Raw genomic sequence first — 19,300 nt, forward strand, 5'->3', positions numbered from 1 at the left:
TTAAGCATTTTTAATTTCATATCTGTTGAGGCATTGTCCTTTACGATGAGTTTGGCCGAGCGACGATAGAGAGAGTCTAACTTTTTCAAGTGGACATCACTGCTGCCATCCCAGAGCGTCGAAACATAATTAATGTGAGGCATTACATGAGCATGGTGGAACATTTCCAGAGTCCTTCTGTCCGTAAATTGCTTCAACTTGGATAGGAGAAAAACGTTCTTGGCTACTTTCTTGCAAATATGCTGTAATTGTGCCTGCCACTTGAATTCACAATCAATAATTACCCCTAAAACGCGATGCTGTTGAACTTGTTCAATTGATTGCGTACCAATAGTGAGATTTAGTTTGAGTGGTGAAATCTGGTGTTTTTGTCTGGTTGCAATTACCATATTTTTAGTTTTTATTGGATGGACAAGCATAGAATTAGCACTACACCAGTTATTTACATCGTTTAAAGCTGTTTGAAGGGAGGACTCTATTACTGGAACAGACTTTCCACTTGCATGAAGAAAAGAATCGTCAGCAAAAAAATCACTTCTTACATTACTATCAGATATGTGCAGTGGCAGATCATTGATATACAGACAGAACAAGATCGGCCCAAGCACTGAACCTTGAGGCACCCCGCATTTCACAGTCTCCTCAGTAGATATTTTACAGTATATTGAGATCTGTCATGTAAATAGGAAGCAAAGAAGTTACACACTGAACTGTTTCTGACTTACAACTGTAATTTCTTCAATAGAATTGAATGATCAACAAGATCAAACGCTTTTTTAAAGTCGAGAAACACAGCACCACTGATTTCAGATCGGTTTGTTGCAGACAACCAGGTGTCGCATAGCGAGAGAGAGAGAGAGAGAGAGAGAGAGAGAGAGAGAGAGAGAGAGAGAGAGAGAGAGAGAGAGAGAGAGAGCTGAACTGAACTGAACTGTACTGTACTGAAATTAACTTTATTTTACAAGGATTGATATCTAAGGTTAGGCCTTTTCTTTCAATCTGTCATTGAGACGAACAAACAAGCGAAGCAAAGAAAAAAGATGACACTGCTGTCGCTGCTGCTGCTGTTTTTGATGATGATGATGATGATGATGATGATGATGATGATGATGATGATGATGATGATGATAATGGAGAGAGAGAGAGAAAAAATAAAATAAAATAAAATAAAAGAAGATTATTTTTATTGACGAGGGCAATAATGTTAGCAATGGCGTGGTTTTTTTTAACCAGCCCCCGTCCATGACAGAACTTATTTAAGGTAGCAAAATTAACTCATTACATCACACTCAGTTGCAATAAACAAGAATACTCAGAATCCACATCACGCAAAAATAAATAGACAATATTACATGGCTTGCTGTGTCGTACGAGGTTTACAGGAGCTGCTTTTTTGGAAGATATTTAAATGCGAGCAAAAGGAGATTTTTTTCTAAAAGGAAAAATCCACGAGGTTAAAGGCACAGTAAGCCTCCCAAAAACCATCACAGATACTGTCCGGCTTTTACACACAGTACAAACACCCTTCCATTTGAACGCTCACCGAACGGGAACATCCTGGCTGCTTTCCGTCGAGAGTGAGACATTTTCAAAGAATTTATTTTCGTGGACCGTCTGATCTACAATCAGGCTCCTCGTTTTGGCGCTAGAACTAACTTTTAAAATCTAAATAATGATTTGACAGCTTGTAACACAAACATTCTTAAATCATAAAAGATTTATTTTTTCATCAAGACAAGATCAGCACAATTTGAAGTTTTGAAAGTTTTAAAAAAGATAGCCCGGAAGCAGGGTCACGAAAGGTCGTGTCTCAAAGCAGACGATTTTTCTGCATAGCGCTCGCTTTCTTTGAAGCCAGGCGCCGCCGACAAATTCGTGTGACTCGTAGCCGTTTGTTGCGGTTTAGAATCAGAGGTACACAATAACGTGCTATTGCAGATACAGCCAGTCGCATTGAAATCACAAACTGACGACTAAATTGTGGGAAAAAAGGAAACTGGATCACACGGGTTCACGATGGCTCAGGGGTTATATAAACCACGAAATCTGGTGTGTGGTTCACGCGAGCGAAATAGCAATTCAAACGAACTGTTTCATTTAATGCTATTAAATGCTATTGTAGGTGTGTTCCATAAGGTTAGAACTGCTTTTTTTATTAAAAGATTTAAATCGTTTTGTAAACCATTTGAGACATACTGGGGCTTTTAAGTGATTTTCCTTCAGTTTCAACACAAAGTGTGGTAAATTGCCACAGCTTCCTTGAATTTGGGACACTGTTCTTGGACATTACCGCGTGACGTATCATCTGAGGCTCCTGAAGTCACAAAACAGTTAATTGAACATCTGTCTGCTTCTTTTTTTTTTTAACCATCTCAACAATACAAGAATAGTAATGGGTGGACGTAGCGAAAGGTGTTCACACCAAACAGTTAATTTCATATACAGGCATATAATATTTGCATGGTACCTTATTATAGTGGACAAAATCCACAGCGTGAAGTCGTGTCAGAAGGAAGCGCCGTGTGCGGTTCATGGTTCGTATCATGTTGAACCGAGAGACACTGTCAATCCCCACTATCAATACGTTCATGTAGCTCGGGATGGCTTTTCCCGTTCTCTGGGAGAAAGAACAGAATAAACTGATTAATGCATAGATAAAGGAGAGAGACAGAATGCAAAAAGAGAGCTGAGGTAAATCCTCCGTCAAGATAGCCCTTTGTTCTTTCTTTCTTTCTTTCGTCCCTTTTCTCTTTTTTATATTTAGTCAAGTTTTGACTAAATATTTTAACATCGAGGGGGAATCGAAACGAGGGTATGGTGTATGTGTGTGCGTGTGTGTGTGTGTGTGTGTGTGTGTGTGTGTAGAGCGATTCAGACTAAACTACTGGACCGATCTTTATGAAATTTGACATGAGAGTTCCTGGGTATGAAATCCCCAGACGTTTTTTTCAGTTTTTTGATAAATGTCTTTGATGACGTCATATCCGGCTTTTCGTGAAAGTTGAGGCGGCACTGTCACGCCCTCATTTTTCAACCAAATTGGTTGAAATTTTGGTCAAGTAATCTTCGACGAAGCCCGGGGTTCGGTATCGCATTTCAGCTTGGTGGCTTAAAAATTAATTAATGACTTTGGTCATTAAAAATCGGAAAATTGTAAAAAAAAATAAAAATTTATAAAACGATCCAAATTTACGTTTATCTTATTCTCCATCATTTGCTGATTCCAAAAACATATAAATATGTTATATTCGGATTAAAAACAAGCTCTGAAAATTAAATATATAAAAATTATTATCAAAATTAAATTGTCCAAATCAATTTAAAAACACTTTCATCTTATTCCTTGTCGGTTCCTGATTCCAAAAACATATAGATATGATATGTTTGGATTAAAAACACGCTCAGAAAGTTAAAACAAAGAGAGGTACAGAAAAGCGTGCTATCCTTCTTAGCGCAACTACTACCCCGCTCTTCTTGTCAATTTCACTGCCTATGCCGTGAGCGGTGGACTACGAGTATACGGTCTTGCTGCGTTGCATTGCGTTCAGTTTCATTCTGTGAGTTCGACAGCTACTTGACTAAATATTGTATTTTCGCCTTGCGCGACTTGTTTTTTCTTTCGTTATCTTTCTTTTTACATTTAGTCAAGTTTTAACATAGAGGGGGGAATCGAGACGAGGGTCGTGGTGTATGTGTGTGTGTGTGTGTGTGTGTGTGTGTGTGTGTGTGTGTGTAGAGCGATTCAGAGAAAACTACTGGACCGATCTTCATGAAACTTGACATGAGAGATCCTGAGTATGGTATCTCCAGACGTTTTTTTCATATTTTTGATAAATGTTTTTTATGACGTCATATTCGGCTTTTCGTGAAAGTTGAGGCGGCACTGTCACGCTCTCATTGTTCAACTAAATTGGTTGAAATTTTGGTCAAGTAATTTTCGACAAAGCCCGGACTTTGGTATTGCATTTCAGCTTGGGAGCTTAAAATTTAATTTATGAGTTTGCTCATTAAAGTTGTCATTAAAATCGATTTTTCGCAAACAGATTTAAAATTGATTACATCGTATTCTTCATCACATTCTGAATCTAAAAATATATACATATATGTCATGTTTACTCTTAAAATGTGATCACAATTAACAAAAATAGATTAATTAGTCTTACGATTAAAATTTAAGAAATCGATCCAAAAATGATTTCATCTTATTTTTTATCATTTCCTGATTCCAAAAACATATAGATATGATAGGTTGTATTCAAAACCAGCTCAGAAAGTTAACAAGAATACAGAAAAGCGCGCTTTCCTGCTTAGCGCAATACGCTACCGCACTAATCTGGCGTGTCAATATCACTACGTTTTGCACTGGGAAGTGAGCGATATCCTTCTCGCGGGGATTGACGAAGCTGTACTGTCTTGGTGAAAAAATATAGTGCGTTCAGTTTCATCCCGTGAGTTCGACAGCTTGACTAAATGTAGTAATTTCGCCTTACGCGACTTGTTCTTTTTATATTTAGTCAAGTTTTGACTAAATATTTTAACGTAGAGGGGGGAATCGAGACGAGGGTCGTGGTGTATGTGCGTGTGTGTGTCTGTGTGTGTGTGTTTGTGTGTGTGTAGAGCGATTCAGACTAAACTACTGGACCGATCTTTATGAAATTTGACATGAGAGTTCCTGAGTATGAAATCCCCGAACGTTTTTTTCTTTTTTTTGATAAATGTCTTTGATGACGTCATATCCGGCTTTTCGTGAAAGTTGAGGCGGCACTGTCACGCCCTCATTTTTCAACCAAATTGGTTGAAATTTTGGTCAAGTAATGTTCGACGAAGCCCGGACTTCGGTATTGCATTTCAGCTTGGTGGCTTAAAAATTAATTTATGACTTTGGTCATTAAAAATCGGAAAATTGTAAAAAAAAAATAAAAAATTATAAAACGATCCAAATTTACGTTTATCTTATTCTCCATCATTTGCTGATTCCAAAAACATATAAATATGTTATATTAGGATTAAAAACGAGCTCTGAAAATTAAATATATAAACATTATTATCAAAATTAAATTTTCCAAATCAATTTAAAAACACTTTTATCTTATTCCTTGTCGGTTCCTGATTCCAAAAACATATAGATATGATATGTTTGGATTAAAAACACGCTCAGAAAGTTAAAACGAAGAGAGGTACAGAAAAGCGTGCTATCCTTCTCAGCGCAACGAATACCCCGCTCTTCTTGTCAATTCCACTGGCACTGCCTTTGCCACGGGCGGTGGATTGACGATGCTGCGAGTATACGGTCTTGCTGTGTTGCGTTGCGTTCAGTTTCATTCTGTGAGTTCGACAGCTACTTGACTAAATGTTGTATTTTCGCCTTACGCGACTTGTTTTCTTTTGTTTTTATATTTAGTCAAGTTTTGACTAAATATTTTAACATCGAGGGGGAATCGAAACGAGGGTCGTGGTGTATGTGCGTGTGTCTGTGTGTCTGTGTGTCTGTGTGTGTGTGTGTGTGTGTGTAGAGCGATTCAGACTAAACTACTGGACTGATCTTTATGAAATTTGACATGAGAGTTCCTGGGTATGAAATCCCCGAACGTTTTTTTCATTTTTTTGATAAATGTCTTTGATGACGTCATATCCGGCTTTTCGTGAAAGTTGAGGCAGCACTGTCACGCCCTCATTTTTCAATCAAATTGGTTGAAATTTTGGTCAAGTAATGTTCGACGAAGCCCGGACTTCGGTATTGCATTTCAGCGTGGTGGCTTAAAAATTAATTGATGACTTTGGTCATTAAAAATCTGAAAGTTGTAAAAAAAAATAAAAATTTATAAAACGATCTAAATTTACGTTTATCTTATTCTCCATCATTTGCTGATTCCAAAAACATATAAATATGTTATATTCGGATTAAAAACAAGCTCTGAAAATTAAATATATAAAAATTATTATCAAAATTAAATTGTCCAAATCAATTTAAAAACACTTTCATCTTATTCCTTGTCGGTTCCTGATTCCAAAAACATATAGATATGATATGTTTGGATTAAAAACACGCTCAGAAAGCTAAAACGAAGAGAGGTACAGAAAAGCGTGCTATGCAGCATAGCGTAACCACTACCGCGCTAAATGGCATTGCGTTCAGTTTCATTCTGTGAGTTCGACAGCTACTTGACTAAATATTGTATTTTCGCCTTTCGCGACTTGTTTCTTTGTCTTCTTCTCTCTTTTCTTCATGTGTATATGAAAAAGTATCTCGCGACATATCCCTTCAACACTTGTGTTTTGAAAAGAAAATGTCTTCTAATATTGAAATAGAATATAACAGAAGTACACTTTAGGTTTGTTTGAAGACGAAACAAGTCGCGTAAGGCGAAATTACTACATCTAGTCAAGTTGTGGAACTCACAGAATGAAATTGAACGTAGTCCGCCGCTCGTGCAAAAGGCAGTGAAAGTGACGAGCCTGTTTGGCGCGGTAGCGATTGCGCTGTGCTTCATAGCACCTTTACTGTACCTCTCTTCGTTTTAACTTTCTGAGCGTGTTTTAATCCAAACATATCATATCTATATGTTTTTGGAATCAGGAACCGACCAGGAATAAGATGAAAATGTTTTTAAATTGATTTCGAAAATTTAATTTTGATCATAATTTTTAATTTATTTAATTTTCAGAGCTTGTTTTTAATCCAAATATAACATATTTATATGTTTTTGGAATCAGAAAATGATGAAAAATAAGATAAACGTAAATTGGGATCGTTTTAGAATTTTTTATTTTTTTACAATTTTCAGATTTTTAATGACCAAAGTCATTAATTAAATTTTAAGCCACCAAGCTGAAATGCAATACCGAAGTCCGGCCTTCGTCGAAGATTGCTTGGCCAAATTTTCAATCAATTTGATTAAAAAATGAGGGTGTGACAGTGCCGCCTCAAGTTTTACAAAAAGCCGGATATGACGTCATCAAAGACATTTATCGAAAAAATGAAAAAAAACGTCCGGGGACATCATACCCCGGAACTCTCATGTCAAATTTCATAAAGATCGGTCCAGTAGTTTACTCTGAATCGCTCTACACACACACACGCACACACACACACACACACACACACACATACACCATGACCCTCGTCTCGATTCCCCCTCTATGTTAAAACATTTAGTCAAAACTTGACTAAATGTAAAAACACGACTGTAGGTGAGGTTCAGTACAATTTAAATCAGAAAAAGGCAATGGTTCGAAAGAAAAAATATCTGTTCAAAGAATTCTTTATTCAGCCGGAAAGTTAAAAACAAAGTACATATTTCTCTGTGTCGGAAGTTGAACGTTGTTGACGCCCAAGCATGCGCTGTTGTAGTTTCTTTTCGATTTCCGGTTTCTCCGTCATGATGTAGTGGACATTTTCGTATAACTGTATCTGGAAAAGCAACACGAAATTTGTACTTAGCGGGATCTCCAGCGAAGCGCGAAAGGTACATTACATGATTAATTGTGTCAATGCATGTTATTGTTAGTGTTAGTGTTAGTGTTAGTGTTTGTGTGTGTGTGTGTGTGTGTGTGTGTGTGTGTGTGTGTGTGTGTGTGTGTGTGTGTGTGTGTGTGTGTGTGTGTGTGTGTGTGTGTGTGTGAAGCGATTCCAAAACAGACTGATTTTAATAAAACTTTACATGCACATTCTTCCAGATGATATCCCCAGATCATTTTTCCTCCTTTGATGACGTCATATCCGGCTGTTAGGTTGTTGTTGTTGTTGTTTTTTGTTTATCAGAAGATGTGCTTAATTTTGTTACCTCTTTCACGTTTTTTCTCTATGATATATACTTTTATTAAAAAAAATGACTGACTTCCAGGTTACTAAAATCATAGAAACGTGTTTCTTTTTACCTAATTACAAAATTTCATTCTCAATCTTTCTTTCTTTATTTGGTGTTTAACGTCGTTTTCAACCGTTCAAGGTTATATCGCGACGGGGTCATTCTCAATAAATAATTCCCGCAGTGGGGCACTGCGGTTATGAAATTAAAGGCCCCTCCTGTTTTTGGAACCGCAGGAGCTTTCTAGTTTGCTGTTAGGTAGATTTTTGGTTCCTCTTTCCTGTCATGCTCTCTTTTTCTTCATGAATTCTTTTCTTTTTTCTGCCTTCTTGCTCATTCACCTGTATTTTTTCCAAAAATCTCTTCTCTTTCCGCTTGTCTCGCGATTCATGTATAGTTTAATCTGTTAGTGTTCTGATGTAAGTCCAGCAGTAGATAGGTTAAGCCTATTTTAACATACTGGAAACTGGTAATCTTCCAGTAGGTATTAATTTAGTTTTACTAAAGCCTGCTGGGACACAAGTAATGGGTTAGTGCATTTGTAAACAGGAATCGCTTGACAAGTGGCCCCCTTCATTACCCCTTCCTCGTCCTGATATGGCTCTGCGTAGTCGGCTGGACGTTAAGCAACAAATAAACAAACAAACAATCAATAAATAATACCAATACCTATGTTTTTCAAACAAAAATGACACAGTCATAATGTAACCACCACTTACACAAACATACTTCTGATTTGTAACTGTTGTGAAAGTGGAGGCGCACTGTCACGCCCGCATTTTTCAGGTAAACAGATTGAAACTGAAAGTTTGGTCAAGCAATCTTTGACTAACTCCGGACTATTGGATTTCATTTGTGCTTGGAAGCTTTCCAATTTATTGATTAGCTTAATCATTACAGTGGTGATTAAAATTGAATTTTCCCTAACCTATTTAAACATGATTGCATTGTGCAATAAAGACATTTAAGCTTCCCCTGAATAAAGACATTTAAGCTTCAATCTTAAATGTTGTTATGTCGGGCGAACGATGTACTCCTGTATTATGAATTGGTTTATTCCTATTCAGCATGTTACTGTGTCAACATTTTGTCTGGAATTGGTGCAACCTATTTGGGTTAAGCCGATGTTCTTCTCATTCGTTCAGTATTGGAGCTGCACTACAGCTGTCATAAATGGTATGCCAATGGAGGAGGTACAAACACTGGGAAGGTGGAAATCACAAGCCGTACGGGTATACGTAAGAAAATAACTTAGGGGACCCAGTGGCATATATATATATATATATACAGTATGGGATATGCAATGATGGCTGGTGCCTCACCCCCGATGGTGTACACCTCAGCGAGTGGAGCAACAAACTCTTTGTTGCCGACTTAGGCCAAAACAAATAATGGGTGTGGTTACGGTAACATAGCCAAAATAAATAGGGTAGGAAGGTAGGCAATCACTTTTTTTTAAACTTTTTTTTCTAATGTGTACAAATTAAACCTACTTGACAGGGAAATAAGTGTGCGACTCGGGCGCTTTCGCTTTCATTGCGTTTTCTGCACTCGTTTACTTGTTTGGGGTTTTTTTTTTTTTTTTTGACAAATGTAATAAAAAGTTATAGGGTCGGCCCAAAAAAATAGGATAGGTCGGGTTACCGTAACCACACCTATTTTTTTTAGGCCTTAGAGAGACAGCTCAACTGTATAATTAGTGCGGGCAGAAGTGGGGTAAATTGCTAGCAATTTGTTGGCATAAGATAGACATGGCCACAGACGAAAGTTATTCTGCTTAGAAGCACACACTATTCTGTAACTTTAAGGATATCTGCAGGATCCTCCCAGGATTGAGCCCGTTACAAAAGGCCATGTTGTTGTGGTCTGGTTCAGTGGAGGAGGGTCCTGTGGCTGCACCATCAACCCACCTGTATCAATTGCTAGTCTTTCTCACTGTGTGAGAGCCAGGGGTTGGCGTGCTAAACAGAGTAATTTGGTTGGTGTACACCCCCAGATTACTTCTGTAAGTATGGTACGTAATGGGCAAAACAGTGCTGAGACAGCCAGGGGCCTGCTGATTTGCTGGTACAGATGAGGGCAATTGGATACAGGGAAGCGGAGGGGGTGCATTTCTAAAATATGATTTTACAAAATTGGATAATTACTGCCTGTGGTTATGTCTATCTCCCCACTCTGCGCCCGATTATGCCAAAAAGTATTAATCTGACAGAACAGCAATATGTTTTGTGTTTGAACCTCTGTATCTGTGTCAGAGGAATTTTGCTTCAGTGTGAAAGAACAGCTAAATGTTTGGCTGTACTACATGTATGGACATTTTTACCCTGGTCAGGGTTTTTTGCTTAAGGGGAATGTACAGCAGCAAGTTTGTTGCTAGTGGAATTTTGAACCCCAGTCAGGGGAGTTTGTTGATGTGTGGATACACATGAGTATATATATCAGTTCAATACATGTTGGAACTGTTACTACCAGGGTTAAGTTTTAGAGTGTGCGCAATGAGGATGGAAGTTGTGTGCATATGTGTAAATATGTGATAAGTGGTGTCTCGACATAAAACAAAAATGTATGCATATCACGTGTTTGGATTAAAAAGAAGCTCACAAATCAAGAAAATCAGTTGTTTGCAAATTAGGCTTTGTCAGCTTCTTTGGGCTTCAAAGACATGTCAATACGTCCCAATACCATTACGTCCCAGTACCATTACGTCCCAGTACCATTGCGTCCCAGTACCATTGCGTCCCAATACCATTGGGTCCCAGTACCATTGCGTCCCAGTACCATTACGTCCCAATACAATTACGTGCCATTGCGTCCCCGTACCATTAGGTCCCAATACTAGTGAATTTAATTTCTGAGATGTTACTGTAGCAGTGTAGCGACACGTTTTGTAATAAAAGTGCGTTTTGTAATAAATTTATTACAAATCGTGTTCGGATTACACAATTTGTATTACAAAACGCGTTCAACACGATTTGTAATAAAAATTGTGTCGGTACATAGCAGTATTTCACAAATAAAAATAAAATAAAAAGATGTGTACCGGTTAGTCGAGATGAGGTGAAGTGGAAAAAAATAAAAATAAATAAATAAATAAATAAATGTTTGTTCATGGGAGAAAAAAATCCTTCACGATATAATCAGAAACTGTAAAGGATATTGCATGTCAGTTTGTTTGTTTTGAGGCGCTCCTTGCTTTCCTTACAGGTTTTCTGAGGTAACCATGTTCTTTCTTTTAAAATGAACTGAAGCACGCTAACCTAAACCGAAGTGTAAAATTAATATATGCTTTAGCGGTGCTCGACACAAAGAAAAATACCGAAACAGTACAGTACACCGCTTTGTATTCCACTGTATGTAATCGAGCATGACATGACTGTAGGCTTATTTACTGAGTAGACGATGTTTAAACCCGTTTCTGAGAAAAGCTAGGCTGACTGTCCAGTCATCGAACCTTCAGCACATAGACACCGAGACACACAGATAGCGAAACCCATACACGCACAAATGTAGACACAGACACCTACATACATACGTACATAACACACACACACACACACACACACACACACACACACACACACACACACACACACACACACACACGCGCGCGCGCGCGCGCGCGCGCAAGAATATACATACATGCACAATCAGTGACATAGACTAGTTCTACATGGGACGATGTTTCAATAACAAATCATTTCATTTTTCTTCCTGTTTAATGACTGAACAAACACAACCGTATCTTTAAAAATCAACAACTGCATATTCTGGTAAAATCCTGGTTCGTATGTACATGTTTAACATTTAACATATTACTCTGCAACCCTCCTGCGATCAAAATTCCTTTTGGATTCATAAATCGAAGACACTTGAATTAAATATTATTGAGCGAGAAACTGTTATGTTACTTTACATAAACAGGTACTGTAAGTAACACACGCCTAAAAAAAAAAAAGGAACATTATAAAGGCCTTCAACTAGCTGTTCTTCTTTTCTTCTCCACGATCATCATCATTATCATCATCTCCACAATCATCATCATTATCATCATCTCGTCGTCGTCATCATCATCATCATCAACATCAACAACAACAACCAACAACAACAACAATTTTTTTTTTTTTACAAAACACAATAGAAAAGAGAAAAAAATAAATGTGTCAAGTAAGTGCATAAGGTATACAGGCTTCAACATTATTGCTACGTAAATTTATACAATCTTGAAGCTTGAAATTACTCGGATAATATAAGGTAAGATACTCCGTACTTATAAAATCCACTGTTCATTTTCATCCTTTCGCTGACCTACTCTGTCGTACAATATCCATGCCACACACACACACACAGTGACACACACACACACACTCACACACACACACACATTATGTCACACTCACCCAGCCAATGACTGTTTGGAATCATTTTGCGATCTTTTCTCTTGCAAATGAAAAGAAGCGGTGGAACATTTTATTTTCACCACAATGTTATAAATGGTGTAGCTATTTTTGTGTACACAAAACTCAACTAGATAGATTTGAAAATTAAAGGCCAACAGATATGGACCTATTCCAACCAATGGTACTGGGACACAATGGTACTGGGACGTATTGGCATGACCCCACTCAAAGACTCAAACTGTTAGGTCCTTATCAAAACAAGAACAGTTGCTCAGCGGTGTTGGGCGGTTACTACTGACATAAAATACATCACACACACACACACACACACACACACATACACACACACACACACACACACACACACACACTCGCCATTTCTCCAGACAGTTAGGACAGGCAGAGATTTGTTGATGAATATAAATAAAGTTTGAACAGATGGGTCTTTAAAGCTGATTTATAAGAAGTGGTTGACTCAATGTAGCGAATGTTATGCGGAAGGAGTTCCAGTTTTGAAGGGCAGAATGGAAGGAAGGACCTGTGACCGAAGGTTTTAGTTCTAACATGGGGAATGCGAAATAGCCGGGAATCGGCAAGGAAGCGAATCTGTCGGATAAAGGGTGGGGGGTGGGGGGTATAAACATAGTGTACAGATATAGACATACACCATTAAAGAGAGACAAATATGACAGAGTACTGTTTTTAGTCAATGCAGGCTTGGATAGGTAACAAGTAATGGCAAGCCTTCTTCACCGCTTGTTCAAAAATAATTCATGTTGATGTGCGGGATGCCCTATTTGGCCTAGTTAAAAGGAATTCTATTTCATCCGCTGAAGCAAACTATGTCAATTTGCTGATCTTGATTGCAAAAATGTGCATAGGTATTTATAGATACGGTACCCCTTTAGAGATCGGATGTATTTTTGAAAAAGAGTTAAGTTTAAGAAAAATAATTGACTTGTGACTCGCATATATGTTGCTATCTGTGAAATTGAAATAAAGAAACGTTAGGTAACAAAAGGAGAAATGATGACGGAAGAAAATATAGGACAAAATGTATAAAAATAAAAAAAATAGGTGGAGAGAGAGAAGATAGAACGAGAGGAGACAGTGAGAGAGAGAGAGAAAGAGAGAGAGAGAGAGAGAGAGAGAGAGAGAGAGAGAGAGAGAGAGAGAGAGAGAGAGAGAGAGATTGGCAGACTATGGGAGAGAGGGGGAGAGAGAGACCGACAGAGTATGGGGGAGAGGAGAGAGAGAGAGAGAGAGAGAGAGAGAGAGAGAGACAGAGACAGAGAGAGAGAGAGAGAGAGAGAGAGAGACGAAGCAAAAAAGAAGAACAAAGAAGAAGACAGAAAATTCCGAAGAACAAAATTCAGAAAAAACAGACAAGTCGAAGAGAAAGAAAGTGGATGCAGAGAAAGACAGACTAGGGAGTGAGTGAGAGAGAGAGAGAGAGAGAGAGAGAGAGAGAGAGAGAGAGAGAGAGAGAGAGAGAGAGAGAGAGAGAGAGAGAGAGAGAGAGAGAGAGAGAGAGAGTGAAAGAAAAAGAAAAAGAAAGAAAGAATAAGAAAGAAGGAAAAAAAAAAAAAAAAAAAAAAGGTAATGGCAAGGCAAGGCAAATGTTTATTACACAAAACCACATTGGGTACATGAATAATAAAAGTACATGTACTAACCATTGTGAAGACCTGGGGAGAGCGGATGAGTGGTTTTGCATGATCATCCATGCGTGTTTTGAGAACCCGTCTAGCTGCTGCATTTTGCACTTACTGGAGTGTGTCAGTGATGTCAATGGGACATTCATACAAAAGAGTATAGCACTAGCAGTAATTACACTTCGACAAAACCAAGTCGTACATCAGGGCTCCCCATAGAGCGCGTCCCTGCGTCCTATACGCACTAGAAGCCGAAATCACGTACTAGAAATTCATGGAGGTGGTCCCGGGACGCACTAAACCTACAAAGAGCGGGTCCCGGGACGCACTATACCTACAAAGAGCGGGTCCCGGGACGCACTAAACCTACAAAGAGCGGGTCCCGGGACGCACTCAATTTCCTCCGTGGCGATATAACCTTCGTGGTTGAAAACGACGTTAAACACCAAATAAAGAAAAGAAAGAACTCAATTTCCTCTGTCGTGCGTCCCGTATTCTCTTAAGACTTTAGGCGTCAGCTAAGTCAAAGTGCAAACACAAATTATCCCATTTTTTTACGCACAACAAAGTGTTCAGGTGTGTTGCATTTGACTTGGTAAAGTTGAAGTGCCTCCTCGAATATTCTGGTAAGTAAAAAAAAAACAAAGCTCATATCACATTATTTGCGATCACAATGCGTTATATGTAAATAGGGAGTTTGGGGGCCCGGGACTCTTGGGACCTTCTAAAACTCTGCTAAGGGGGTCCTTGGACCCTCTAAAACTCTGCTAAGGGGGTCCATGGACCCTCTAAAACTCTGCTAAGGGGGTCCATGGACCCTCTAAAACTCTGCTAAGGGGGTCCATGGACCTTCTAAAACTCTGCTAAGGGGGTCCATGGACCCTCTAAAACTCTGCTAAGGGGGTCCATGGACCCTCTAAAACTCTGCTAAGGGGGTCCATGGACCCTCTAAAACTCTGCTAAGGGGGTCCATGGACCCTCTAAAACTCTGCTAAGGGGGTCCTTGGACCCTCTAAAACTCTGCTAAGGGGGTCCATGGACCTTCTAAAACTCTGCTAAAGGGGTCCTTGGACCCTCTAAAACTCTGCTAAAGGGGTCCATGGACCCTCTAATAATCTGCTAAGGGGGTCCTTGGACCCTCTAAAACTCTGCTAATGGGGTCCATGGACCCTCTAAAACTCTGCTAAGGGGGTCCTTGGACCCTCTAAAACTCTGCTAAGGGGGTCCTTGGACCCTCTAAAACTCTGCTAAGGGGGTTCTTGGACCCTCTAAAACTCTGCTAAGGGGGTCCTTGGACCCTCTAAAACTCTGCTAAGGGGGTCCTTGGACCCTCTAAACATTACAAGTGGGGGTCCCGGGACCCTCTAGGACGGGCGTTCGTGGGGAGCCCTGTACATTAGTGTTTTTGTCGCATCGACTGTCAGGCAATTTTGAATGGAACTGATGCGTCGAATTCACACAGAGATGGTTTAACCAGTCTGTCTGTCTGTCTTTCTGCTCACTTGACAATAAGCCAATTATAAACACGGGGGTGGGGAGGGGGGAGGTGCTCCCAATGGTTGTCCCCCCCCCCCCCCCCCTGGGGAAGACAACCATAGTTTCTCTTCCCCACGGTCATCGCCCCGCTCCCTGAAAAAAGGGAACAAAAATGAAATGAACAAAAATAATGATTAGAGATAAGCGTTTAAGTCGCCTTGAGTCGCCTTGTGGTGAGATATGTGCGCATTATAAATTCTCGTATTATTATTATTATCATCATTAAAAAGAAGTTGAAAAAGTGACATCAGGCCAAAGTGCCAGTTCCTACCTGAGATGTCGCATTTTTCAAATAACAGCAGACTCGAACCCCGTCAGTCACTAGCCGAATTTTCACCTCATCCTCAAACACCTGTGGTGCAGAAAAATTATAGGAGTTTTCCGACAGCCTGTAGATTGCCTGATAACTGCAGTTGATCAGTGTTGCCTTCAGTGACGTCACAAGTGTTGAGTTGACGATGAGAGTTGCTCCCCTTTCCACTCTGGTGAGACCAGACTCGTTGTGGTGGCAAGAAAATGGCGGATGTATGCGGGTGTACTTCATCGCAGATTTGTGGAACGGATCGTGGAAGTGTGGTTTGCACTCTTCTGCATCAAACAGTTTAGGAGACAACTTTAAGGGGGTATAAACTCTAAAGTTGGGTGTATTGTTGTTTATTTTTGCTACATAGTAACATCTCAGTGGATTTTGATGGGATTTGGTGGGCATCTATGTCAGTTATGTAGCTTTTCAGGAAAATAATTGGTTAGCTGATAGATTTTCACAAACATGAGGGAAAAAAAGGAAAAGATAATAATAACATTTTGCGAACAAAAAAATGTTGGTATCACTTTTTACACAATATTTCTTACACTTTTTATCCCTGAAAGCTGTACTTTGGAAAAGTGATGAAAAACAAGTTTACCTGGAGCCTGAACTAGGGAAAAGCAGGTATGTGGCTTATTACCAGTAAACGCCATGTACACAATTTAATAACAAAAATCAAAAACATCTCCCCTTAGTATAAATTATGATATTTTTGATCTGTCTGTTTGATTACAGTTTGGCTAGTTTAGGATCCAGCTATGGCTAAAATCTATTTCCAGTACAAATTACCAGGCTCTAGCATGAAAACTGTGGTGTAAAAACACCCTGACAAGTGGCGTTTTCGGAGAAAATCTGCATGCTAAAATTAGTTAGTTTTAGAGTGCATTGAAATAAAGAGTAAAATGAGACCGGATTTTGGGTTTTCAGTGTGAAACACACCCGCTTAGAACCCTCATAGCTCTAGCTTGGATTGGAATTGATTGAAAATTCAGGCTGTAAATAAAAATAGAGAGATTTCGCTTTCTAATGATGCCACACACTAGTAGGTTCTCCAAAAAAAAGCTTTTTTTTGCAACTCCAGGTAGGTTTACCCCCTTAACCTGAGGGTTTCGAGAAATGTAGGGCATGGGTCATTGAGCATTCTATAGATGTTCAAGATGAGCAATCCGGACTAAATGTTCTGCACGGTAAGCTTTGCAAAATGGACCAAGTGCCGGTTTGCTCGTAATGATAGTCGTTTGTCGACTGAAATATTATGGAGTCGCAATAGAGTGATACGTTTAACACTATGATCAACAACACTGGTATGGATAACTTTCTTTTGAAATCGGGTCTGTCTGATGATTTAAGTGTTGGGTCATATAATCAAGCACAATCTAGAGTGTATTACCAGCATGAGCTTACGAGCAGAATTGTCAGGCAGACATTGTGAAAGTCCGCATGCTGTAGAGTTATTCCCCTTTCGGAGTTTTATGTAAAGAGACACTGGGTGGGATGCCATGATTGCAAACGGCAGCCATAAATAGCCTTGTCAGTGAACAAGACAACCTCTAAAATCTGAATGTACAGTGATGCAAGAGTATTCTACACATGCTTTCAGTCAGAGTGATACACCATCACTGTATATAATTGAAAAAATACATCTGTCCACATGAAGCTACAGGGCCGGACTAGGCAAAGAGGAGGGGGGGGGTTGCCAGTGGTGGCCCAGGGGGATGTCCCCCCTGGCGGCAGGGGCGGATCAGTTCATTTTATGACTGTTTTTTTTCAAAAGTATATTGTGAAGATATGGGTGTGAAGGCGCGAAGCGCCGAGCCGACGGCGCGAAGCGCCTAGCTTGCTAGGGGGGTCCGGGGGCATGCCCCCCCGGAAAATTTTGAAAAAAAGGATGCAAAATGGTGCAATCTGGTGCATTCTGAGGATGATCATTACCAGTTTCAGGCAGCAGATTTTGTCACTGATTAATACCCCAAAAATTGAAACTCAATGTAAAATAAAGAAATGCATACCTCATTCAATATTTTTATTTTTTGGCTGGGGGGGGTCCGGAAACCCTAGAACACACCCACCCCCCACCCCCCTCGTTGTGGGGGTCAGGGGGCGAAGCCCCCTGAAGCTGACGGGTAGGTCATATTCTGAGATAGGAAAATGGTCGCTCCTTGCATGAAACGGCATAAAATAAGCAATAATAAAAAAAAAATTAAATAAGTAAGGTACATGTTTAGGCTAGGGGGGGGGTTGCGCAACCCCCATAACCCCCCCGGTAGTCCGGCCCTGAGCTACCAAACTGATAATTCGTGATCGCACCAACCACGGGCACATGACGCTGTCAGTTGGTGGTCACGTGGTGGGGCTGGTGGCGGCGGGGCGGGAGTTCTACTTCTGTCTACCTATTCTACTTATAATATTCTGTAAAAGTAGTAGGCAGGAGAGCAAAACACCTGTTTCCGGAGGAGCTGCAAACAGTCGATTGAGATCTTGGATCTTGAAAAGTCCCACAAGGTAGAGAGGACTTGGGGTGACATCCAAGACTTGACTCATCACGAATAGTACTGTTAGTGTTGAACATAGCAGGATTGTTGTGCACACCTTCACCGTACAACGAGGTTTCTGCACACACACGTCGCACTAAAATTGATAAGGCCAAAAAAAAAATAGGTCTGTTTACGGTAACGCGACCGACCCTATTTTTTTCGCGCGACCCTAGACTTTTTTTGGCATTTGGGGGGAAAAAAAAATCTTGTTTTTTTTTGCAAAATAACGTAAAAATATGGTTTTTTGGAGAGAAAAAAAAATTCCCGACCTACCGACCCTATTTTTTTGGCCTATGTTACCGTAAACAGACCTATTTTTTGGGGGCCTAAGAGCGGGTTACGGGACGCATTGTCATTCGTTACCATGCGTACCATCGGTACTGTTTCCAGAAAACGTTCTGCCACACCTGTTCTGATCCAAGTTTACAGAGTTAATCTAACCCATATGACCATGGCGTTTCAAAAAGTCGGTAACTCTGACATGAACTCCCCAGAGCAGGGCTGGACGAGGGAGGGGGGGGGGGGTTAGGGGCTCAACCGCCCCCCCCCCCCCCAGCCCATTAAACAAAAATTAAATTAGAAAGTTCACATTATGCCGGAATTTGCATAAAGTCTAAATTAATATGGTCAAGTTCTGGTGGCAAAGCAGTCAGTACGGTGAAATTCCAAATTGAAACGTTATTTTCATGCCGGAGAATGGTAACATAAAAAACTTAAACTTGCTTCCCCAAAAATGGGGGAGAAAAAAAAAGACAGATTGAGCAATTTCAAACCTCAGATAGCCCCATTTGGCTTCTTTGGACCCGGACCCCCTATGAATCTCGGTCGCTCCGCCTCCGCTCATTCGTCTAGGTCGCCTCGCTCCCTTTACTTGCCCCCCCCCCCCCCCCCCCCCTGCAGAGGTTCTGTTTTACCAGGAAAGTGCCTTGAAGAAGCAAGAATATGAACCTCTTTGGACCCTCCAAACAAGAAAATAGGGTTTCCATCTGAACACAAAAAGGGACTGATAAGAATCCTTACAATTTCATGGTTGCTAAATTTGTGGTCTTCCTTCTGTTACAAG

The 19,300-nt window shown here is 40.0% G+C and overlaps 1 protein-coding gene across 1 annotated transcript; it reads right to left on the reverse strand.

Annotated features, from left to right (window-relative positions):
• Nucleotides 1-2,386: 2,386 nt before the first annotated feature.
• Nucleotides 2,387-18,551, reverse strand: LOC138960403 (uncharacterized). Its single transcript, XM_070332343.1, has 4 exons — nucleotides 18,145-18,551; nucleotides 15,668-15,984; nucleotides 7,295-7,411; nucleotides 2,387-2,617 (listed from the first exon to the last, which is right to left on the reverse strand). Exons 1-4 carry the CDS (start codon nucleotides 18,242-18,244, stop codon nucleotides 2,417-2,419), a joined length of 735 nt encoding a protein of 244 aa, XP_070188444.1. The 5' UTR covers nucleotides 18,245-18,551; the 3' UTR covers nucleotides 2,387-2,416.
• Nucleotides 18,552-19,300: the final 749 nt, after the last annotated feature.

This window comes from Littorina saxatilis, linkage group LG1, assembly GCF_037325665.1.
Source record: "Littorina saxatilis isolate snail1 linkage group LG1, US_GU_Lsax_2.0, whole genome shotgun sequence".
In the NCBI taxonomy this organism is placed as follows: Eukaryota; Metazoa; Mollusca; class Gastropoda; order Littorinimorpha; family Littorinidae; genus Littorina; species Littorina saxatilis.